We start from the raw sequence: 21,179 nt of genomic DNA on the forward strand, positions 1-21,179 counted from the left end.
GACTAATATTCACATACACTTAATGATTCACAGGTGCTATAGAGTATAGATTATCGGCTATAACAGAGATAAGTTAGATATGAAGTGATTAAAAACTAGTGGAAATGTTTCTGAGTGTCGATACGAAATAGTTTTAATATAAGATAGATTTACAATAGTAATAACTCGGAATTTACCACGTTTTTACAAACAGTTCTTTTTATCAGGAATTAAACTGTAATGGCGTTATTGAAACACACAAGTTTCCTTATTTTATATTTAGTACATTTTCCTGGATGTTATTAAATATATTTTGTAATAGTTTTTATATATATTATTGATGATTTCACTTATTTTATTATATCAAATTGATAATAATATGTCTTAACAAATGGAAATATACATATTATCACGATAATCTACCTCATTATTAAAGTGTATGTTTAATGTTTATAGTTACTGATATATTTGTATACTGAATGTATTAAATATAAGAATTTATACTAATTTAATCGAGCACCGTTAAGCACATGTTATTTACATATTTAAAAAATCTACTTTAAAATATAATCCGCCATTATATAAGACGATACACAAATGTGTAATAATTTCGTAAAATAATTATTGCGATAACGTTGTAGTTTATACTGATTGCGTCCATTTAATCGGCTCTTCGGTTGCGTGATCGCACCGCGGCCACTTTCAAAAATTACTTTCATTCACAGTATTGTTTAGAGGTAAATAGATTTTCTTGAGAGGAAAATATGTGCACGAATCCGACTTGAATATGACACATGAGGATATTTTTGTAACACATTTCGGGAGTATATTATTCATGCGGAAGCAATGTTACTTCAGCTTGAGTAAAGTAGAAATTGTCCCAGAGGAAATTATTTTGTAAGATACTATTGGATATCGTTAAAAATAACTTTAATGGCATTAAAACATAGATAATGATATGATGCCATCATAAAGCTATTGTTATTATGAAATAATTATGACAATATTAAGTTCCCATAATTACTGTTATTTATATACATCAATAGATTATAATAGACCTGCTGGTTGCTCCGCTTTCTAACACCTAGGTAATGAGATACAGTGTGAACTTTCATCTCGGTGGTAAGCCGCATAACCTATCGTATTTTAAGGTCGCGACGCTTGTACCATGTAGTTATATTTATTATTTATCTAGCATTATGTACTTGTTTACACTAAATTATTTCCAATTTTTGTAATTTTTTATTATCATTGTATTTATTTAATTTTTATTCCGACATATTGGTGGATCCGAATGGAAATTTCGATTGAAAGTCTACATCTGTATGACATTTTTTTAATAACGGCGATGTCGCTACCCACAAGTTTCAGCTAATAACATGAAATGGTGATCAAAGTAGACAGTGATACTTCCTTTTCAAATGCCGTCTACATCTTGTCCAAATTATGTACACATGTCAAGAAGCTATCTTAAATTAATATTGACAAAAGTGGCCCAGTCGTCAGCTTCACTTTGGCAAACTTGGTGATAAGTTTCGGAAGCTTTTTTGTCGTAAACATCCCATACTATTTATTGCAGTTATTGATATACATATTCTGAATAATGATTCCAAAATAGATAGAGGTGCTAATAGTATAAGTATCTTAACAGTTTCTTATAGAGTTTTTTACGGTGATGGATGGGGTGAGATAAACGAATATACAACCCCTTCGTTTCTTCGCCTACCAAACTCTCTCATTTTCGGATGTCAATCACCCTATACTAATTATTGTGGATACTTATGGGGTTGGTATGTCATGTAAAATAATTGATTCACTTCTGCATTTCCAATTTTGCAAACACAATTAGTGCATACGTAAGAATAAGATTGTATTTCTCAGTTCTGTTTGAAGTTTAAAGTAGGTAGAAGCGCTGGAGCAGTCATAACACGTATGTCGTCACCTGTAGTTTGTCGAACACAGTTGTTACACAGCGCCAGGAGGAGCACGTCGGTGGAACATCGATTTTCTCTTTCTTCGCGAGGCGCGAGGTGGAAATAGCTGTTTTCGGACCATTGCCGCTGCATTCACTGCACACGAGTCGGTTCACGTTGAATAATTGAGAGCTCTTAAATAAGACGCCGTCGGAATGGGAACATTTTATTAGTCTTCCTTTTTGCGGAACATCCGATTTATCTCTATACGCTCACAAATGTATATCTGCTATGTGGAAGTGAAAGATAACATGTTTGAAATCTTTGGAATTTATTGAGTATGGTTAAAGTGGATTTAATTTCAAAGAATAATAAACAAAATAACGAAGCTTGATTGTTCATGTTGTATAAGGATACCAACATAAAAACTGTTCTTAAATTTAATCGGCCTCTAAAGCCTAAAGCAGTAACACAAAGCTTGTAGATCTTAATTGAATCGCCCATTGCTTAATTTGAAGGCAGAGTTTTGAAATCATTTAAGTTTCTGCTTGAAGCGGTAAATTAACATTAATTAACAGGGACAGCTTTTAGGGATAATTAGAGAATCGTCCGAAGTTATGACATTAAAATGATTTAATTTCCTTAAGCGGCTTTTATAGAAAATTAAATTAAGTTTTATGGGATTCTGGCCAATGTTTCAGAAAGTCCGTTTTTTGAAAATTCTTAAGACGTGAATGTTGTTATAGCAAATTGGCTTTTTGTTGAATGGAAAGGCTGGCGAGCCGGTGATTGTAATTTGATTCGTTGTCATTGGTCTCATACGATGTTTAATATCGACGCTAATACAGCAACAACCGGGTGCTGGTGTGTCGGTCGGATATTGCGCTTTCATGGCGCTGTACTCGTTCACTTAATGCGTTTCCGATGTGACGCAAATGGGATGTTTTGTGCTCGCAATGGTCAGGTGCGGACTGTCTAATAACTAGATCATTTCAATAACACTTCTTACATCATTCGAAGCTAATGACGCTGGCTCTTTCTTGTTCACACGGTTTTTGATAGTTTACTTTGTTGTTATATAAGATAATGGTTACATAATTGCCTCATAATAGTTTTAAATCAATGTTATATCTTTATTTTTATTGTGAGTGTTAGTATAAAAATAAAGGATACTTTTTATTGTTTGGTTTGTCTGTAAAATAATCAAGAATTATTAGAAATATGCTGTTTTGCGAACTTTTAGTCGAATTTAAAATAATCTCACAAGCAGTTGAAAACAATTTACTGCATTGCATTGAATTTTCGTTGTTTACTTAGACGAGTTTGAAACGATATGCTGTATCGCTATAAAAAGAATGTAACACGAAACAGTTCTATTAAATCGAACTCAATTCTCCACCGATCAAAAGCACGTATGCGGTGAATCGGAACTGTTTCAATGTATTTCTATCGCCGTTTATTCCCGTCCAATAACAATGTTATTTAATGGTAAATGAAACAGTCGGGCGATTTCCGCGTACAGTGAATACTTAAGTCGTGGCGATAAATTTTGGAACTGTTGTGTTTATACGATTTATGTTCTGAAGCACCGGCAACTAGATCCAGCTTCCTAGCGTACACAGGTATTTAATTTTACTGCAATCCAGTTGTTTATAAATGATGGATAAATATTGCGTTTGAGGCTATTTTTATTTGACTTTTGTTCGTAAGGTATACAGTGATGTTTACAATTTGAGAATAGATCTGTTTATATATTATTACCTAACTTCTTTGCAAAACTGATCCCATTTGCCATCGCTTCATAAAGCTTTGTTCTGGTATGAGCATGTATATTACTTCCTTTATTTTTCAAACAACGAACAATATTTTGCACAATCATTTTATATGGTTTATCTTTTATCTTTTCTTTCTATAGATAGAGCATGGAATGTCATGAATCAAGATAACATTATCTTGTTTTGAAGTGGAGATCAATGGATAGTTAGGAAATTTCATTTAACACTTCGTAATAGTACTCATGTACAATTGATTGGAATATCTTCAATCAATTTTACATCTTAAGGTCCATATTTGTATAAATGCGTACATCCTACGATACGTGCTTCTATTATTCTCAGAATTTATTGTTAAATGATTACTCCTTGCTTCTTTTAGTCACGCGTAGGCCTCGTTGTCTATCGGTTGTTTAAGGTATTAGACTTTGAGGTCTTATACTTCGTTTTTATTGGCACTAACAAGTATTTGTTCTAGCGTTCGGTGTGTGTGTTTTATAAATTTGACAAGGTTTTCACTCTCGTCTTATCTTGGTATTAAAGTTAAGCTAATGATAACGCCTAAAATTTGTCAAGGTGATTAAGATACGTATGCGGAATCTAAATAAGAGAGAGCCATCTTGTGTAGGTTTTAGTATGATCATGTAGATCATGACTAAAACGCCATATTCTTATTAGTTTTATTTTGCTTGTGTCTGTATCAGTTTAGATGTATCCCAAAAAAAGGACCTAACGGACCTAAGCCCAAATAATATATGTGGGTCACGTCGACCAATATCGTACGGTTATGGTGATGTGAAGCGCTGCTGTAAAAGTATGGAATGACATCGGTCGGTATTCACATCACGGCTGAGGCCGGTGACTCCTCAGAACAGTCCAAGCCACTGCCATTGCCGTGGAATGTCGTAAACGGAATACTAATCCTTTGTACATAGTGTGCGTCAAGCCAAATACTTGCTAGAGCAGGTCAACGAAAGTTTCGTAATGCCTTTGTTTCACTGACTTTCGCGCTCGTTAACGGGAACGCCTAAAACCAATTTGTCATTGTTCCTTCAATTTGTTCTTTGTTTTGAGAACGATTCATCCTATACATGTTTCTCGTAGTAGGTACTATTTTGACACGAGGGCATCTATTGTTTTGTAGCAGTCCACAGACAGATTTGATTGTGTTGCAAATGTGTTCATTAACTTTCTCTTTCAACTGCGGGTATTTTTTATGGTGCCATTATTGAGGCCTAGTTTTATTCAGCAGCTGACAATATAGCGTTACGTGCAATGATAACGTTGCAGGCTTACAGTTTTAGAGTGGGCAATTCGTAGTTTAGCGGTGATTGCGGTCGGTCGCGTTACGATTCACGCGGCTGGTGGTTCACCGCGGTGCTCTGTGTAATGTTTAGCGTGGAAGCGAAGCGGCGCGCCGAAGCAGCTGGTGCTGCACGGTCTGTTGGCGCCGCTCTCCGCCCGCCGCCCGCGCAATGGTTGCGCCCCCGCGCTCCCTTGCGAAAAATTATAATGCAATTGCCAGGACGGCCGATGTGGAACGCTTTACGACCGCAGCCAGCACGCAACAGTCTACACTCAAATGCGTTGTAACTCACACGCCATCCATCACTATGGATTTGTCGTGTCGGGACTGATTTCTCTTGTGCTGTTCGACGGAGTGGAAACCGTGTGGCTGTTGTTTAAGTTACCATTGGATTGTAATATTCAGTGACGTGAACTTTAAAACGCAGTTCAGTGCCACGTTTTCGGATCTTCCCATTATATTCTACTGGTAGACGCGGTACCGTTGTAATTTTGGCCTTTAACAGTGTAGTGACTTTAAATGACTTCACTGACCGCAATATTTCTAAACAAAAATACGTTTAAATTACTTTAGGTTCATTAGCGACCATATTCGGTGAGACCATTGTCCATCAAACGTGAATTAATTCCAATCGCGTCTTACTTACGTCCGGTGAGGTCTTGCTTTCAAAGTGTCAACGTTTCCAAGTAGTCATTATAGTTCAAACTGTGGCCAGTTTCGCTCGCTTCTGGTATTGCGCGACTTATCATTCCATAAAAATAAAAATTAATCGGCTAATTATAATATTATCAGGTGTAGGGATGATAAGGCAGCGGCCAGTTATGTAGTGTAATGTGGATCAGTAAGCAATCACTGCTGATATAATGAGGTGATGTGAATTGTGATTTCAAAGTGTTGTGAGTGATAAGTTATACAAAATGTGGGGCGCTGCGGTGTCTACTCCTCCTCATTACCATTACGTCCAAGGTCAAGCGGGGCCGTTGCCGCAACGCGGTCCTGCGGGTCCAATACTGTCCGGACCCAGTGTGAGGCATCTGAGGCCTCAGTCTTCGTATTCCCTGCCGCACGGGAGCAACGGTCCCGGTCGGTGGAGCTGGTCTGGCAGCAATGCGTCTTCGTTTGATCGTAGGCAGCTCAAAGTGCCTCCGCAGCCAGCCAGGCCGGCACCACATCGACCGTCGCATAATCGACATGCCGCTAACGTAAGTTTGACGATTGGTTCAATTTCATTTTACTGATATAACTAGGTACCTATTTCAATTTGGTTGTGCCAAATGTGCGCCTTGTTCTTAATTATGTAAATGGAAACTAGATCTAAAGAAGATATTAAAAATGTAAAAATTTATATAACGACTTCCATTACTACATTCTCATTTGGTTTTTTCATTCACACCGTGAACGCATAAGAAAGCAATAATTTCTTACGCTCCGCGCGTTTATTAATCGTTTAGAATTACATACAACTTTATTTCCTCGTCTCTCGCAATGCGTGTCGGATGTCGGCTGCGCACGCGTCACCCGACACGAATGCGTTTCTAATATACACCCAAGGTATGCGGCTTCTGTGACACTATGAAATCAGCATACTTCGTGATTATTGTTCCAATATATATGTACAACATATTCGATATAAATACGACTCTTCTTTGTGTCCATTACGTGCACATTAGACATGTACGCGCCGTGAAATCAGTGTCGTTGAAAATTTCAGTTATATTTATGTCGCAATTTGTGTCGTAGTCTAAATCTTTATAGCTGCAATCTCCGCTTGCATTGCAGCAATAAATCACCTATTCGCATGACTCAAACAATGAAACGAGGAACTACGTCACTTTCATTGAAAACAGGTTTGAAAAAGTAAGGTTTTAATAGCTGGAAACGCTGCGTGCGGATAGTGTCAATTAAGCGCCATTTAATCGCGAACAAGTCGTAACGCCCTTTCATTGCAGGTAATTTATTAAATCCTGGTGGATCTAGTTAAAGTTACAATCGTTAGTCCGGCTGATAATAATTACTTACAGCTATACCCGACGCTTTCTATTAAATGAAGTAAATAAAGCAATTGCTATCATACACTCCAACAGTTAAACATTATTGACATTAATAAAACATCGCTCTATTGTCGCTTAATAGTACGTTATTATATTCCTTATAAATAGTTGTGATAATCGCATAATCTAAAGCCAGGAAGTTATATAAGTGTTATTTTACAATTCTTTCTGATTAACCAATTGTACGACGATTATTATGAAACGAAGAGACGTTTGAAAGGATTCATTTTGTTTATTCATTGTTATTTATATACATATTTAAATTTACATTATAAACCAGTACTGCTAAACTCTATTTAGGTAGGTGCTTATCCGTCAGATCGCTTTTTTTTTAAATCACAAAATATATTTAAAACTAGCGGTCCGCCCCGGCTTCGCCCGTGGTTACATATTTACGTTTTCTCTACATAAAAACCATCCTCGTACTTCAAGGAATATAATAAAAAAAGAATTATCGAAATCGGTTTAGCCATTCTCGAGTTATGCGCTTACCAACACATTTTGCGATTCATTTTTATATATAAGAAACAAGAAGAAGATTGACATTAAAGCAGTTGTGTACCAAATATTTATTTAAAAGATTTGCAATATTCTTTTCTTTGTATTATAATACATAGACTAGAGATGTACCCAGTGCAAATCAGAGCCGACCTTTTATCTCTTGAATACGCCTCTGCAATGCAATGCTAATAGTATTTCAACATCGTTTTGCTTATTCATTAGGTTTTGTGCAATTAAATGTAGGTGTTCTATACTTAGTAACAATAAATGTACAAAAGATATAACGATAGAAAGGAAGTTTCAGTTTAAATATCTACTTAAGATTTACCCTCGTAGGACAGTGAACATAAAAACTGGCATTTGGTTTAGTATTAAGTCCGCCATTCGCCGTTCGCCAGGGTTTACTATCTGTCCTAATCCTATCTCCAATAATATTCTAGAGTAAAAAAATCAGCTAGAATATAGATTTAAGCGTCGGTGAAATTACTTTATGGTATAATGGCGTAATGCTCGAGGTACAAAAAGTATCCAAACGGGTTCTCACATACCTTAAACAGATTGTAGGTTTTCTTAAAAGGGGCTCACCATCACCTAATGAATTACTGTCGCAATCCGCATCTTACCAGCTTCTATTTGGTGAATGCTTAGACATGATAACTGTAAAGTATGTAGTAATTATTGTATGGAAGAAAAGTATATTTAGTGGTTGCCATACCGGTATTGATTTACGATTATTTTAATATGTAGCTCTTGCTTTGTGTGATACATGAACGTTTTGAAGATATGAATGTCTTTTACAAGTTGGTCTTATATTTTTTATGGATATTTCGCTTTCATTATGTTTTGGCAACGTTTTTTTTTATAAGTCAGTGTGTTATAATTTCTTGTTCTACAACATTTTAATATTCGCCAACTAGTGGTGTGCCCGTAATCCATACTCGTATTCAAAACACTCAGGAATCACATATAAGTATTATAAAAATTCAGATTGAAATCGTTCCAGTATAAGTTCATGCTATAAGTAAGTTCAATGAAATAAAGTATCAATTCTTCGTTGGAAAGTAAAAAGCCCTGGTTTATAACGATTAAGTGCTTAAATTAATTACCCATAGAATACATTTATCATTGAAAGAATAGATATTTAAAGAACTTTGATTATTAATTAAGTAAACATTTTAATCACTTATTGACGTATATTCATATTATGAATAAATTTTATGAATTTCATAACATTAATAAAATTGTTGAATTATCAAAAATAGCTGATAAGAGTAATGATGCATTTTCCACATACCTACGATGTTTCCCTATCTTAATGATAAAAGTATGATGAAATTTAATTACAAAAAAAATGGAATAAAATAAGTGAAACATAACTTCTATTGTCGTTTAAAACAAAAATAACAAGAATATTTTATATTGTATAACTATAACGAAGCACACATTAGTTATTATTTCTTGTCGCAACTTTTGTCGTAAATTCTGTTATCTTTAATAGGAATTTGAATTTATTACTTACCCTTACTGAAATGATACATAGAACTGAGATTTTGTGTTATTTACGAGTCCCATGTACTTTTTATTACAACTCAAATATCGTTACCTAAGTACTACAGAAAAGTGAGTCATGCTTAAATAAAATGCTCATTAGAAATACAATTCCAAATTTTAAATTTTTAACTACTTTAAACACTGAAAATTGTGTAAGTTTATATTTTTTGTTTCGTCAGGCACTTATTGTGTAAGAATTTAGGAGATAGATAAAACAGCACAGCCGCGTCAGATGGTCTGTATATTTGATTGGCTTTTGCATAAAAACGCCTGCAAATGGCTTTGCTATATTAAACTTTTTGAATTAACCCAGCAAAACATAATAAACGTTTTTGTCCTCTCTGCAATGAGTCTTTCGTTTTATGACTCCCTATAGGTTCCTTTACGAGTAGAATTTAAAGAGGGCGTAATGTCGTTATTGCCGCCTCTTTGTTATCATACTCATCGCACAAAATATATCTTTATTGCATACAAAATAAGGCTCTCTGGTGTGTTTCAATGAACCAATTACGCTCGTTTAGATCAAAGCTTGTTTTAAGTGGTAATCATGTTTAGAAGTAGGTACGTTCACACTTTGATATTTCATCTGGGAATGTAATCGTATTGAACTATCCACCAAGAGCGTCACTTTCCATTTTCTTCTCGCAGATTTCACCTCCAGATTATGAATGTTATAAGATTTATATCACAATGTGCTCCAATTTTGTGCTATTTATCATTCGTGTCACGTCTCCCCCACTATGTTCGGCCGGCTAAACCCGATAAAATGATCCACGTGCTTCGAAAAATACATTCGCAGTTAGATATTTCTGGAAAATTCGTTGCGTTTCTTATTAGCATCCTATTTACTAATCTATTTCAGTTTTACATTCTAGATATGGTCGAAGTCAAATCGATTGTTTATAAGATTATCCTATAATGATTTGTTTGTTATACATATAATAATCATTAAATTTTTATGCAAATCAATCAAAGCAATAAAACGAAATATATAGTTTAAAAATAGTTCCAGTATTAACATAACTGGTAGCAGTTTTTCCCGCCTTAGTATCCGCCATTTGCATAGTGTAGCGTGTTTTGTAAAGGTGTCACGTAGAGAAATGTTGGATCGCTTTGCGTTCGCAAGAAACCTTGACTCCGTGGCAATGTCAGCCAAATGCCAAAAGGTTTTTGAATTATACTACACGCTTATGACTGAGGAATAGCGAAGGTGATTATAGAGGTAGAATTGGGGGTAGCAATTTATTTTCGTATTTCCAAGGACGTCTATTATTATGTTGGTATCGTATTTGACTTGTTAGGTACTTAATGAATCGAAAATGGCCATGATTAATAAACTGTACCAAAAAATCATATTTTTGTCAAAAAGTTAACGTATTTATTGAAGTATTAAAGATAGCTCAAACTTTGGTACGAAGAACGTATAAAAACAAAAACAGATTTTTAAAGCTGGTGGGAATTCAATTTGGTACTATGATTTATCACACTGCCTATCATAATTCAAAACACCGGTTTATTTTTAAAAACATTTTTCATCTTGTCTGTATTCCTATTTGTTCTGTAGGTACCTATAACAGGAAATGGTGTCATAATGCTTTTAAAAAGTGATTATCTTAATCGTGATGTGTTGATAAGTATAATCCGTACAATTTTGGTGTTTGTTTAAATTGAATTTTCTAACATAACACGCGCATATCATTGTAGGACATATATTTCGTTTTAAGATAATATTTTAATGTGTTTCTATTATCGAAAAGCATGTACTATTTGATAAAGTATCTATTCCTATAAATTTGCCACAAATATTTATTATTTGACGTGTCGTTCTAATAACATTCATTATCAGAATATGCTTGATTACAACGGGTCACCATGAAATTTGACTTTGATTGCAAAGCATTAAATTTCGTAGTTTAGGTCGTAATTAGACGGAAAAAAAATATATGGTATGAAAAACTTTGCTTTTGTGCTTAGAAGACTGATTGAAGGAAATTTTTAAAAATCTCGGATTTTAATTTTTGATTGAAAATAAAACTATTGCAATAAAAATGTTTATTATTTTTATTAAGTTTTACTATCAAATTAGCTTACAGAAAAGTGGAAAATAACTTAAAAGTGCACACTTTTACTTTTTCTTTTATGTTCATAGCTACTTTCTCTCAATAAACCCCAAATATAGTCGCCCATCATGTTTTCATTGTATTGGCCTTGATAGCGTTGTTCAAAATTCATGATGTCCTGATGGAAACGTTCTCCTTGCTCTTCGGAATAGGCTCCCATGTTGTTTTTAAATTTATCCAAATGAGCATGCAGCATATGTACTTTTAATGACATCCTGCAGCCCATGGCCTTAAAATTTGTAATTTGTAATTTGCATTACCTTCCAAACACCTTTTACAATATCTACAAGCAACATGTGGAGCCCATGGCTTATCTTGATTCCGTACAGGACAGTCAAAATATGCTTCATAGGCTTCACAGAGAACGTGAGATGTCTTTAGTTCATATTTCACGTCTCGAACTTTAATAAATTGACCACATATAAAACAAAATTCATCAGCATCGTATTTGCACTTTCGTGACGACATTTTAAGTTATTCTGGGCCTGATGGTTGTTTATCACTCGGGTGCCATCTAGCGGCACAGTGTAAACGTTAATACCCCACTCTCACCACGCGGTCTTTTTAAAAATATTAAAATCAATTAAAATTTATGAAAAAATTGAAAAATGAGTATTATTATTATAACTATCACAAAAGCAAACTTTATACCGCAAAAAGGTATTTTCTTTTCGTTTTTGTGCATAACTAACTGGAAAATAATAGTATAAACTTTAGGACAAAGAACGAAAATTTTTTTGTCGAGTCGTGTTATAATATTAAAATTCTTAATATTGTTTTCAATGATAAAATTATTATGATTTCAATAATATCAACCTATCCTACATTATCATTAAAATAACATTAATTTTGTCATCGGTGTCATAAATTCCAATGACGTTTGTTTTTTTTACTATAAGGGTGACAAATCAACATCGAGCTATGCTGCGCTGTACTGCGCTGTGCTGTGTTTGGTCAACTCGCTCGTCTAATATTTTAATGAGGATACAAACAAACCACGCTGTGCTGCGCTGTGTGAGGCTACGCTCTGTTTAAAAACGCAGCAGTCTCGAGCGAGGCGCGCTACCCGCCGTGCTGAGCCGCGCTGTGCCGAACTGTGCTATGTTTTTATGGAGCTCTGCCATGCTGCGCTGTGTCGAGCTTATCACTACATAGTATAAAACAAAGTCGCTTTCTCTGTCCCTATGTCCCTTTGTACGCTTAAATCTTTGAAACTACGCAACGGATTTTGATGCAGTTTTTTTTTAATAGGAGGATTCAAGAGGAAGGTTTATATGTATAATAATATCCATTAAATAGTGGAGAAGTAGTGTTATTTTTGAGGTTTCTAATGTGTTTCTAATTTCTTTTCTATGTTTGTAATGCCGCCCGGCTATATATTTTATACCCGTGCGAAGCCGGAGCGGGCCGCTATGTTTTTATATTGTACAACGTTCACAGTTTTTCTGTAGTGTATTTAGTATCAGCATTGCACCCGTGCGAAGCCGGGGCGGGTCGCTAGTAGAATTATAAAAATATAGAGGTTGAACATAGTCGAAATTGCCGGGTAACGCCTTAATAATAATTAAAATGATTTTTAGTCATTCGCAAATATTAAAAAAAAATCGTCTTCAGTGGCAATACTCTTTAGAAAATTCTCCGTATTTTTCACGTATGGTGTGAGGTAACAAGCTACCGTGACTGGACTCTTTTAGCGACAAAATAACACATAAAATATCCATATCCGCTTCTTCTTCACTTTCATCTTCATCGGATTCAACTATGTCGTAATGTTTACGTTTTTTTGAAAATAGGGTCATATTTGACGAGATAAACGACTACACGAGCTGCTGATTACTTTATACTGAGCTAGATTGTTAAAAAACGTAGCTTAAGAAACACAGCACATCACAGCGCAGTACAGCGCAGCATCGTTTAATTGTTAAAAAAACGTAGCTTAAGAAACACAGCACAGCACAACGCAGTACAGCGCAGCATAGCTCGATGTTGATTTGTCACCCTAATACATGTATAAGAAAGAAATGTTAATAAAAAAGATATTCAAGAACCCTCCATTGTTCCAGAAGGTCGACCCTGAGCTGATCTTCACGAAGCAAGAGAAGATCGGCAAGGGATCGTTCGGCGAGGTGTTCAAGGGTGTAGACAATAGGACACAGCAAGTGGTCGCCATCAAGATAATAGATCTAGAAGAGGCTGAAGATGAGATCGAAGACATACAGCAGGAGATTATGGTGCTGTCGCAGTGTGACAGCCCGTACGTTACTAAATATTACGGATCATACTTGAAGGTGAGTTATTTGAGTTTATTTAAGTTGAGGAGAATATAGAAAATGTATTTGATAACTAGATTGAGCAAAAATGCATAGGAATTAAATGCAGAAAAGTTGTAATAGAATTTGCCCATAATAATGAGGGTCTTTTAATGGAAACGATGATTAGGTTAGCAAAGTACGTACCGAAATGTATGAACAAGTTAGTAAATACGACGTAAATAAATTTGATCAATGTTACAGCTGCTGTGTGCTTAACGAGTTACATAATTGAGAAATAAGAGATCAAATATTTTACAAAATTACATCTCAATGAAATAGTTACGAATCATGTTGTATTTGGCAGTAGCAAGATAGTTTATATTTGCGTTCTTCATATAAGAATATATCAGTATTCAGTCCAATATTACCATTTCCCTTCAAACCCCGCATCAATCATTGTCTCAGGATATTTTACAAACTACAGACATTTTTGTGAAAGGATCATATTTAATGGATCCTATTATTTGGTGATTGACTTTGGCTAATGTTAGAAAGCAATATGTTGTGAATATATACGCTTTTTCTGTATTGAAATAATATTAGGTATGTTAATTTCCCAAAGCCAATGTAGTATACTTCTTATTTATACTTCCGTGATGTGGGTATACGAAAGCTTATTGAGCTAGTTGGGTAGATTCTCGGAAGGTAGGCGGTCTGCGGCGGATTTTTGAAAGCGGCCTTTATCGCAGTATCTGAGATCTCGATTACGTAATATTCGTTTCACTGGTGCTGTATCGGCGGCAAAATTTAAAGTCCATTCGCCCGATCGTGCATTGCGTTCGCGTGATCTATGGTGCAGTAACAGCCCACTCCGTCACGAACTCTTCGAGGTCAGAACACGACATCAACATAAAACCGGTTTCTTACATCTTTCAGCTAACAATGCATTAAATAAAAGCTTTTTACGCGTTTATCTTAAGCTTAATGGACAATATGTTCCCATTAGGAGAGTATTAGTCATGATTTACCCCGATCTCGGTAAATTTGTGCGGAAACAAATTGACTCGACGTTAGGCTCGTCATCGCACGCTTATTGTAGTTCTTACCTGACACGATGAGAGTCATGATTCTATGTGGGTGTTGCCTCGAATGGCGTATTAAACAATGGGCTGTTGATTGTTTTGTAAATACGACTATTCATAGAGCGGTAATTCGGCGTACTATTTACGCTCCACGTTTGTCGAAGTCCCGTTATATCTACTCGCCGTTGTCAGGTTTATTGATTGTAGTGGCCTGTGGTCGCCATTCTATGTTATTGCGGGATAGTGGTCACAATGGAAACGATAGGATTTCATATATGATAATCCCTTTGATCATAGAATTGGTGGCACTCAGCCAGAATTGACAATAGCGTCTGCACTATGAATATCATAATCGATTTTTCATCCCATGTTTACAGTCTAGCAGTCGTATAAAGACTTCATCTTGAAATATTAATTTATCTTCAAACACTGCAGTATTTTAAATACGTCAACAGATACCTATATAGCGTCAACTAACAAACACAGACCTCCATCCCATTTTATAGAACGACGTCGTCAAACAACTCGGTGTTTTATTGTAAAAAATTCAAGTGCATATTTTATTAAGTTCACGTTGCAATGCTAGTAAATGAAAGGTTTTGATGCGTTGCATTTCTCGCTTTGTTGATTGAGTCGGCTGTACTGCTATTGCAATCTTGACATACTTTCGAAAGCTGTTGTTATGCGTGCCTTGCAAAATACGATGCAATGTAAACGAGTCGGCACTCGAATTCGCAATACGTCATTTCATAGGCACCCGGAGCGTTGGTTGCGATACTTTATACTTATTTATTATACATTAGTGCAGTAGTCATCTTCCTTGTCTTGAATGTTAGGTTAATTTCGCTTATTTTATAAATTGCCTTAGATTTATTGGGAAAATGCGCAAAGCAAGATACGTATATATATTTTAATTCTATTCGTGAAACAGCTAACATTGACACACCACCATAAATAAAGTTCACAAATAATTTTTTACGTAAATTTTTGGCTTTGCTGACGGCATCAGTTATGTCAAATATCAGGTTCCTAAAATGTTTGTACATCACTGCTATAATTAAACAGTTAGATAAACGATAGGTAGTGTTGATTTATGAATTTTAATATGAGATTTAGTATCTTACTTATGGGCGAAGTTTATGATTGTTCGTATATAGGGCGTTTATGACTTCTGAAATATAAGTTATTTGCAGGGCAGTTTCGCTCGCACGAGTGAGTATTATGTGACGTAAAGGGAAGAGCGTGGCTCAATTAGCAAAATGAACTTGAGACACGTGTGATGTGACAAATATGTTTATGGGCCCCGGTTACGCTCCGATCCTTTTAGTATCGTGAACTTTGTCACATTACAACCTTGTTAGGGGTATGACACGCTCAAAGTTTTCTCAGGGAAAACGTATTTTCAAGATCATATAATTTATACGTGGAGCGTTTAATACGCTTGTGCTAGTTTATTAGAATTAGTAATAACACCTATTGTAGGTAAAATTCAATTTTGGTTGAAGTATGGTTTTATTATTTATATAATGTGAAATACAAAAAAATATGGGAGTAGGTATATATTTTTAATTGATTTCTAACCAAAGAATGTTAAAAATCACATGTGTTGGTAATATTTCTGCATTTAATGAACGTACGTCAAAGTAATTAATGCGATTTGTCCTTGATAAAAAACCATTTGCGCAAAAATATACGTACACGTCTTTTTTGAAGTTATTATTAGTTATATTTAATGAATTTCTTACTAAAAGCAATCGTTTGTAAGGCGATTATTATTTCTCAAATATAGGTAAAATATAACTACTTCAATAACTATTTAACTATAACTATTTAACTATCAAATCTATAATTAAATTAGATTGTATAACTTAGATCATTTGCATTCAGTTTGATTATTAGTTGTGACTAAAGTAGGTCAAACACCTAATTTAAGAGTTAGAAATTCACCAAAACTTTACAGAGTTTTCGTTTAAGAATCATGATAACAATTATCATGTCAAGAACAAGGTTCTTTATCTCAATTAGATTAATAAAGTCATCTTTACGTATAAAAGGAAAGTAGAATACCATTCCATTTATGTTAATGTTATTCTACCGCATCACAGTTAACTTTATTTTACACGCGGTATTCTGTACCACTAATATTGTACTATATAATATAACCAATTGAAAATGTATGCTTACAATGCTCGAATAACTTTCCTTTCAATTACATACATCAATCATACGCATTATTAACACGACATAAAAATAGTTTTAAAACAACTAACGTCCGCATTTGTAGCGTTTAATTTAGTGCGGGTAGTGGGTTTGCGTCTTTAGAAAGTGTTATGTTGGTTTCGTGTCGTAAGAAACGGTTCGTGTATTGTCGTGCTTGATGAGTTTTTTGTGTAAAGGTATACGGTTAATTATAGGGAAAAGTGACGGTCCACCTGGTGGTTTTTTACCAGGTATCAAGTAGACACTTAATGGGTGACAACGAGAGTGTTGTTACTAGGAAGTTTAGTTTAATTGTTTGCGTAGACAGTTTTTTGCAAGAGGAAGTTGTAATAGTAATGTTCACTTCAAAAATAATGGTAGTTTACGACAGTTGTAAAGAATTGTTCAGCTAAAGAGATTCATTCAACAACAAGCTTCTGCATACCTACCTGAGAGGTACAACTGTATATTTCTTAAAATTATTAAGAAAGACGTAATGAAGGCACTTTAAAGTACCAGGCGGTCAGAGTACAAAAGAGAGGAATCTCGTCAATTACATCAGCGCAATTATTTTAAATGTGACGTAAAGGCCACGACCGACGCTCAAGTTGGATGATGATTTTCGTGGCCTGTTTTTACCCAATTTCATTTATACCATATTCATACTATGAATGTACTAATTACGAATATTTAGCGGTATCAAACTGCATTGTGTGTGTATAAATTGTAAATGCCAGTGGACTTTACCAAAAACACACTGCAGTATTTGGAAGACGGATGTAAAACGAGTGAGGTGAAGGTCGCGATGAGTCACGGGGCGTTCGACCTTAGGAAAAAATGTGAACGATCCACGCAGTTGGAAGCTTTACTCGACCCACGGAACTGGTTGTGGCGGAAACGTAATTGCTAATGTTACACGTATGCCATGTCACACGTTATGCGAAACCGATAGTTATATAGTACATATAATTGTGTTGAAGAATAGAGGCAGATATAGGTACTCGGGCCAAAAAATTTTGGTATCTTTTTATATTCCAATTTGTATTTCTCGGTGGCTGATTAATTTAGATTACTGAAGCGCTTATCCTTATTTATGTTTTACATCAAGATCCTTTAGGGAGGAGCGATTCTGAAACAAACAAAAGTACCCGCAATTAGAGAGGTTGCTTAATCAAAATGGCTCAAGATTTATTCTCTCAATAAGTTTTGTACATTGAAAGTTGCGGAACAACAATCGAACAACAGTAAAACTTCGCAGAGAAGGTTGTACGTCAGCGTGAATGATCTTTGGGTATTCGGCAAAGAAATACGTATTGTTTAAGGTGAATTGCTTTTTGTAGAGGTGCGCGGTACGGCACAATGACTTTTACTCGAGAGTTTTGCAGTTTTAAATATATTATATGAATTGTTTATATTTTTAATTATGATTTTACAATCGCCTTTTTGTACGAAACTAATGAGAATTGCATAGTTTTCTTGAAGTGTTATCTTACTATGTATGTATTTACAATTCCTTAAACACTACAGTTCTACATTCACTTCCCTGTTTCAGTGAGGTAGTTAATTTTCGCGTAGTAATCGGAAATACCCTATGCGTACCAAAACCTATTCATGCAAAAGGTCAAGGATGATAATTATGTCGACTATCGATTGAGCCCCCATTTTATTAACGAAATCGTCTGTTCTTCATTAAGTGAAAATAGTCGCATAATACTATATTTTGTTAAACGATGTTCAATGAAGAAGCAATTTAACAATAGATAATCTCAATACTATTATAAAGGCGAAAGTTTGTAAGGATGTATGGATGTATGGATGTATGGATGTATGGATGTTTGTTACTCTTTCACGTAAAAACTACTGAACCGATTACAATGAAATTTAGCACACATATAGAGGGTAACTTGGATTAACACATAGGATAGGTTTTATCCCAGAAATCCCACGGGAACGGGAACTATGCGGGTTTTCCTTTGAAAACGCGGGCGAAGCCGCGGGCGGAAATCTAGTATTTTAATACATTTATTATTATTGAATGGCGGCGCCAACCCTGACACGAGCGGCTGATTGTTTCGCATTCGATCTATTGAGGGACTGCACATAAATTAGTTTTTGTTGTCTGGACGTTCTCTAATAAAGAGTTCGCTTTCCATTCGTATACAGTGTAGACTATAGGTCGATGACCGTCGCGAATTATTCGTCCCGAGCAAAGACATGAAGGCATGATTCACCCAGGTTGTCAAGTTGGGATTCTATTCGTCCTTGATGTAGACTGCATTGCGGGATAGAGGCGGGGTTCGCGCTCCAAGTTGTAAGGTCGCAATGAAACTTCCAAATTTGCTTTATCGACAGTTCGGAGGCCAACGATTCGATCGGGACCCGATTGTGACCAAGTTATTATTTTATTAAACGATTTATTGACTTTGCGAAGTTTAGGGTTTGGTAGGTACGGTTGGCTTTATTTATATGTACTTGGAAAAATTGAGTTGTGATTAAGTTGGGAGGGTGGGTTAATTGTATAACTAGGCGTTGCTCATGGCTAACGTTATAAAAATCACGGAAGCCATCTTTAATTTATGCCTTCTTCATTAAAACTGATTGCCTTGCACATCAGTGAAAACCTTATGAAACTTACCATGTGAAAATATGCCATCTTAAGATTAAATTCCTTGATTCTTACATTTTTAAATAATTAGATGCATGAAGTATCTAGGTGCCTTGTAAGCAAGCAATATCGATTCAATATTATTGAGATTCCGTTATCTTAATCTCTTCGTAAACACGGTTTATTCATGAGTATTTGGCAAGATGCTTTTGTGTAGCTATACATCTTTATCATGGCTTGCGAAACGAGGCCAAGCGTTTACATCGTCGTTTCAAACTGTGATATTTTAGATTAGTAAGATGTATCTCATATGTTAACTGAACTGCAGATCACACTTCAAAATGAAGGAAATGTTTTATAAACTAGCTGGGCAATCCAGTTTCGCTTTTGGTACACTGTCAAAGTTTTCTTCATCTTATGCTGAAGATCATCACATGATCAAATGCATAGTTTACGATCTATGGTATTGTAGGAATCTTAAGAAATATCTTTGTTCTTCAAATAAAGACTTATCATGGTATTGCAATCTATAATGAACGTAAAAAGTTCAAAGGTTCTTAACGGCAGAAATGATTGTGAAGTGATTGGATCCCAGTAATTGGAGGGCAAGCTTAAAGTTTCAATTGGAGTTCGGCTGAGGTTAAGGTCACAAAGACATTTGTCATTTGGCTATTGTTCTGATGAAATTCTTTTTAAAGATTTTTGTGATTATTGTTGACTTTGCTAATGGAAGTTCCCGTTTGTATTCGATGAAAAGAGGGTCTTCAATATTGGGACTTTTCAGAGCTTATTTGTTTAATCAATTTGAAGTATTACAAGCAATTTTATCAACGGTTTATATTTAAAAAAATATGGTTAATTTCGATTTTCGATAATATTTGAAAGAGATATCAACAAATGCTTTTGACAGGCGAATATCTCAGTGTAAACATGCTGAAGTCTCGTAAATAATTTCTGAACGTCCGCCATTCAATGAGAGTTTTACAGCTGCCGTAACGTGTGTTTATAATTCGATAGACACATAAACATGTAACATACGGTAAACAAGATTACGAGAATATTGACGTTGATAGCCGGCCCGACCTCTGACATATGGTATTATGGGTGTTCACGGTACATTAACTGCAGTTGCGATATGTAATTCGAACGTACTTGCGCTTATGATATAGTCAAGAACTAGAACTGTGTGACAGTATTGTTTGATGCCTTGTCTGCCGTATGAAACATTGATGGTAATATATATTTCATTAAAACATCATTAAACATATATTGATATTTTCTTATCCATTCCATCCATCATTGGTCCTGGTCGTGAGGCCGAAATTATACACATAAAACTACTTTTTTGTATTAAAATAATTTTAAACTTACTGGCTATATAATTCATACATGGTTCGAAGATATAAAATAGATTTTAGTACGACCGTTAACATGCTATAAACTAGCAAGTCTTTAATCTTTTATCGCGCGCAACATTCGCGCCATTCATAAAGATTTTCATTGTTTAAAAATTACTGGCAATAATAATTTGGGCGAATATATTTCTGCTTTTGTTTCAAATATAATTGCATGCAGCGTTCAAAATGTTTACAAAAGCGGGCGCGGGCGTCATTGGAGTTTAAAACAATTCGTATTTATGCTCTCCGCTCGAGGATCGCGGTGATAACGTTTACTTTACGAATTGTATTGTTTGCGCTGGCTGAAAAGACGGGAACTATTATTATTAAGAAAATGCTCTGTGTTGATAAACACGTACGAGCGAATAGTTTAAATAGCATTATTTTATATTTGTATAAACACATTATGGTATGCGTTAGTGAAATACGTGTTTCAAATTTTGTAATTGTT

General features: G+C 35.1%; 1 protein-coding gene across 9 annotated transcripts in view; it reads left to right on the plus strand.

Moving 5' to 3' along the window:
* Positions 1-21,179, plus strand: part of GckIII (Germinal centre kinase III) — an 80,888-nt gene that overhangs the window by 10,867 nt on the left and 48,842 nt on the right. For 4 of the 9 annotated variants that reach the window (XR_016317280.1, XR_016317281.1, XM_089708305.1 and 1 more), the window contains exons 1-2: positions 4,978-6,172; positions 13,257-13,481. Coding sequence is in view for 2 of the 9 variants with exons in the window: in XM_089708305.1 (XP_089564431.1) it covers positions 5,888-6,172; positions 13,257-13,481 (510 nt within the window). In the remaining 7 variants the exon portion in view is untranslated. Of the gene's footprint in view, positions 1-4,977; positions 6,173-13,256; positions 13,482-21,179 lie in introns of those variants that run through there. The other 5 variants (XR_016317282.1, XR_016317283.1, XR_016317284.1 and 2 more) reach the window with 5 other exon arrangements.

This window comes from Colias philodice, chromosome 2 (genome assembly GCF_061535455.1).
Source record: "Colias philodice isolate Cphi_HAF_F1 chromosome 2, ilColPhil1 Martin Lab GWU primary, whole genome shotgun sequence".
Classification (NCBI taxonomy): Eukaryota; Metazoa; Arthropoda; class Insecta; order Lepidoptera; family Pieridae; genus Colias; species Colias philodice.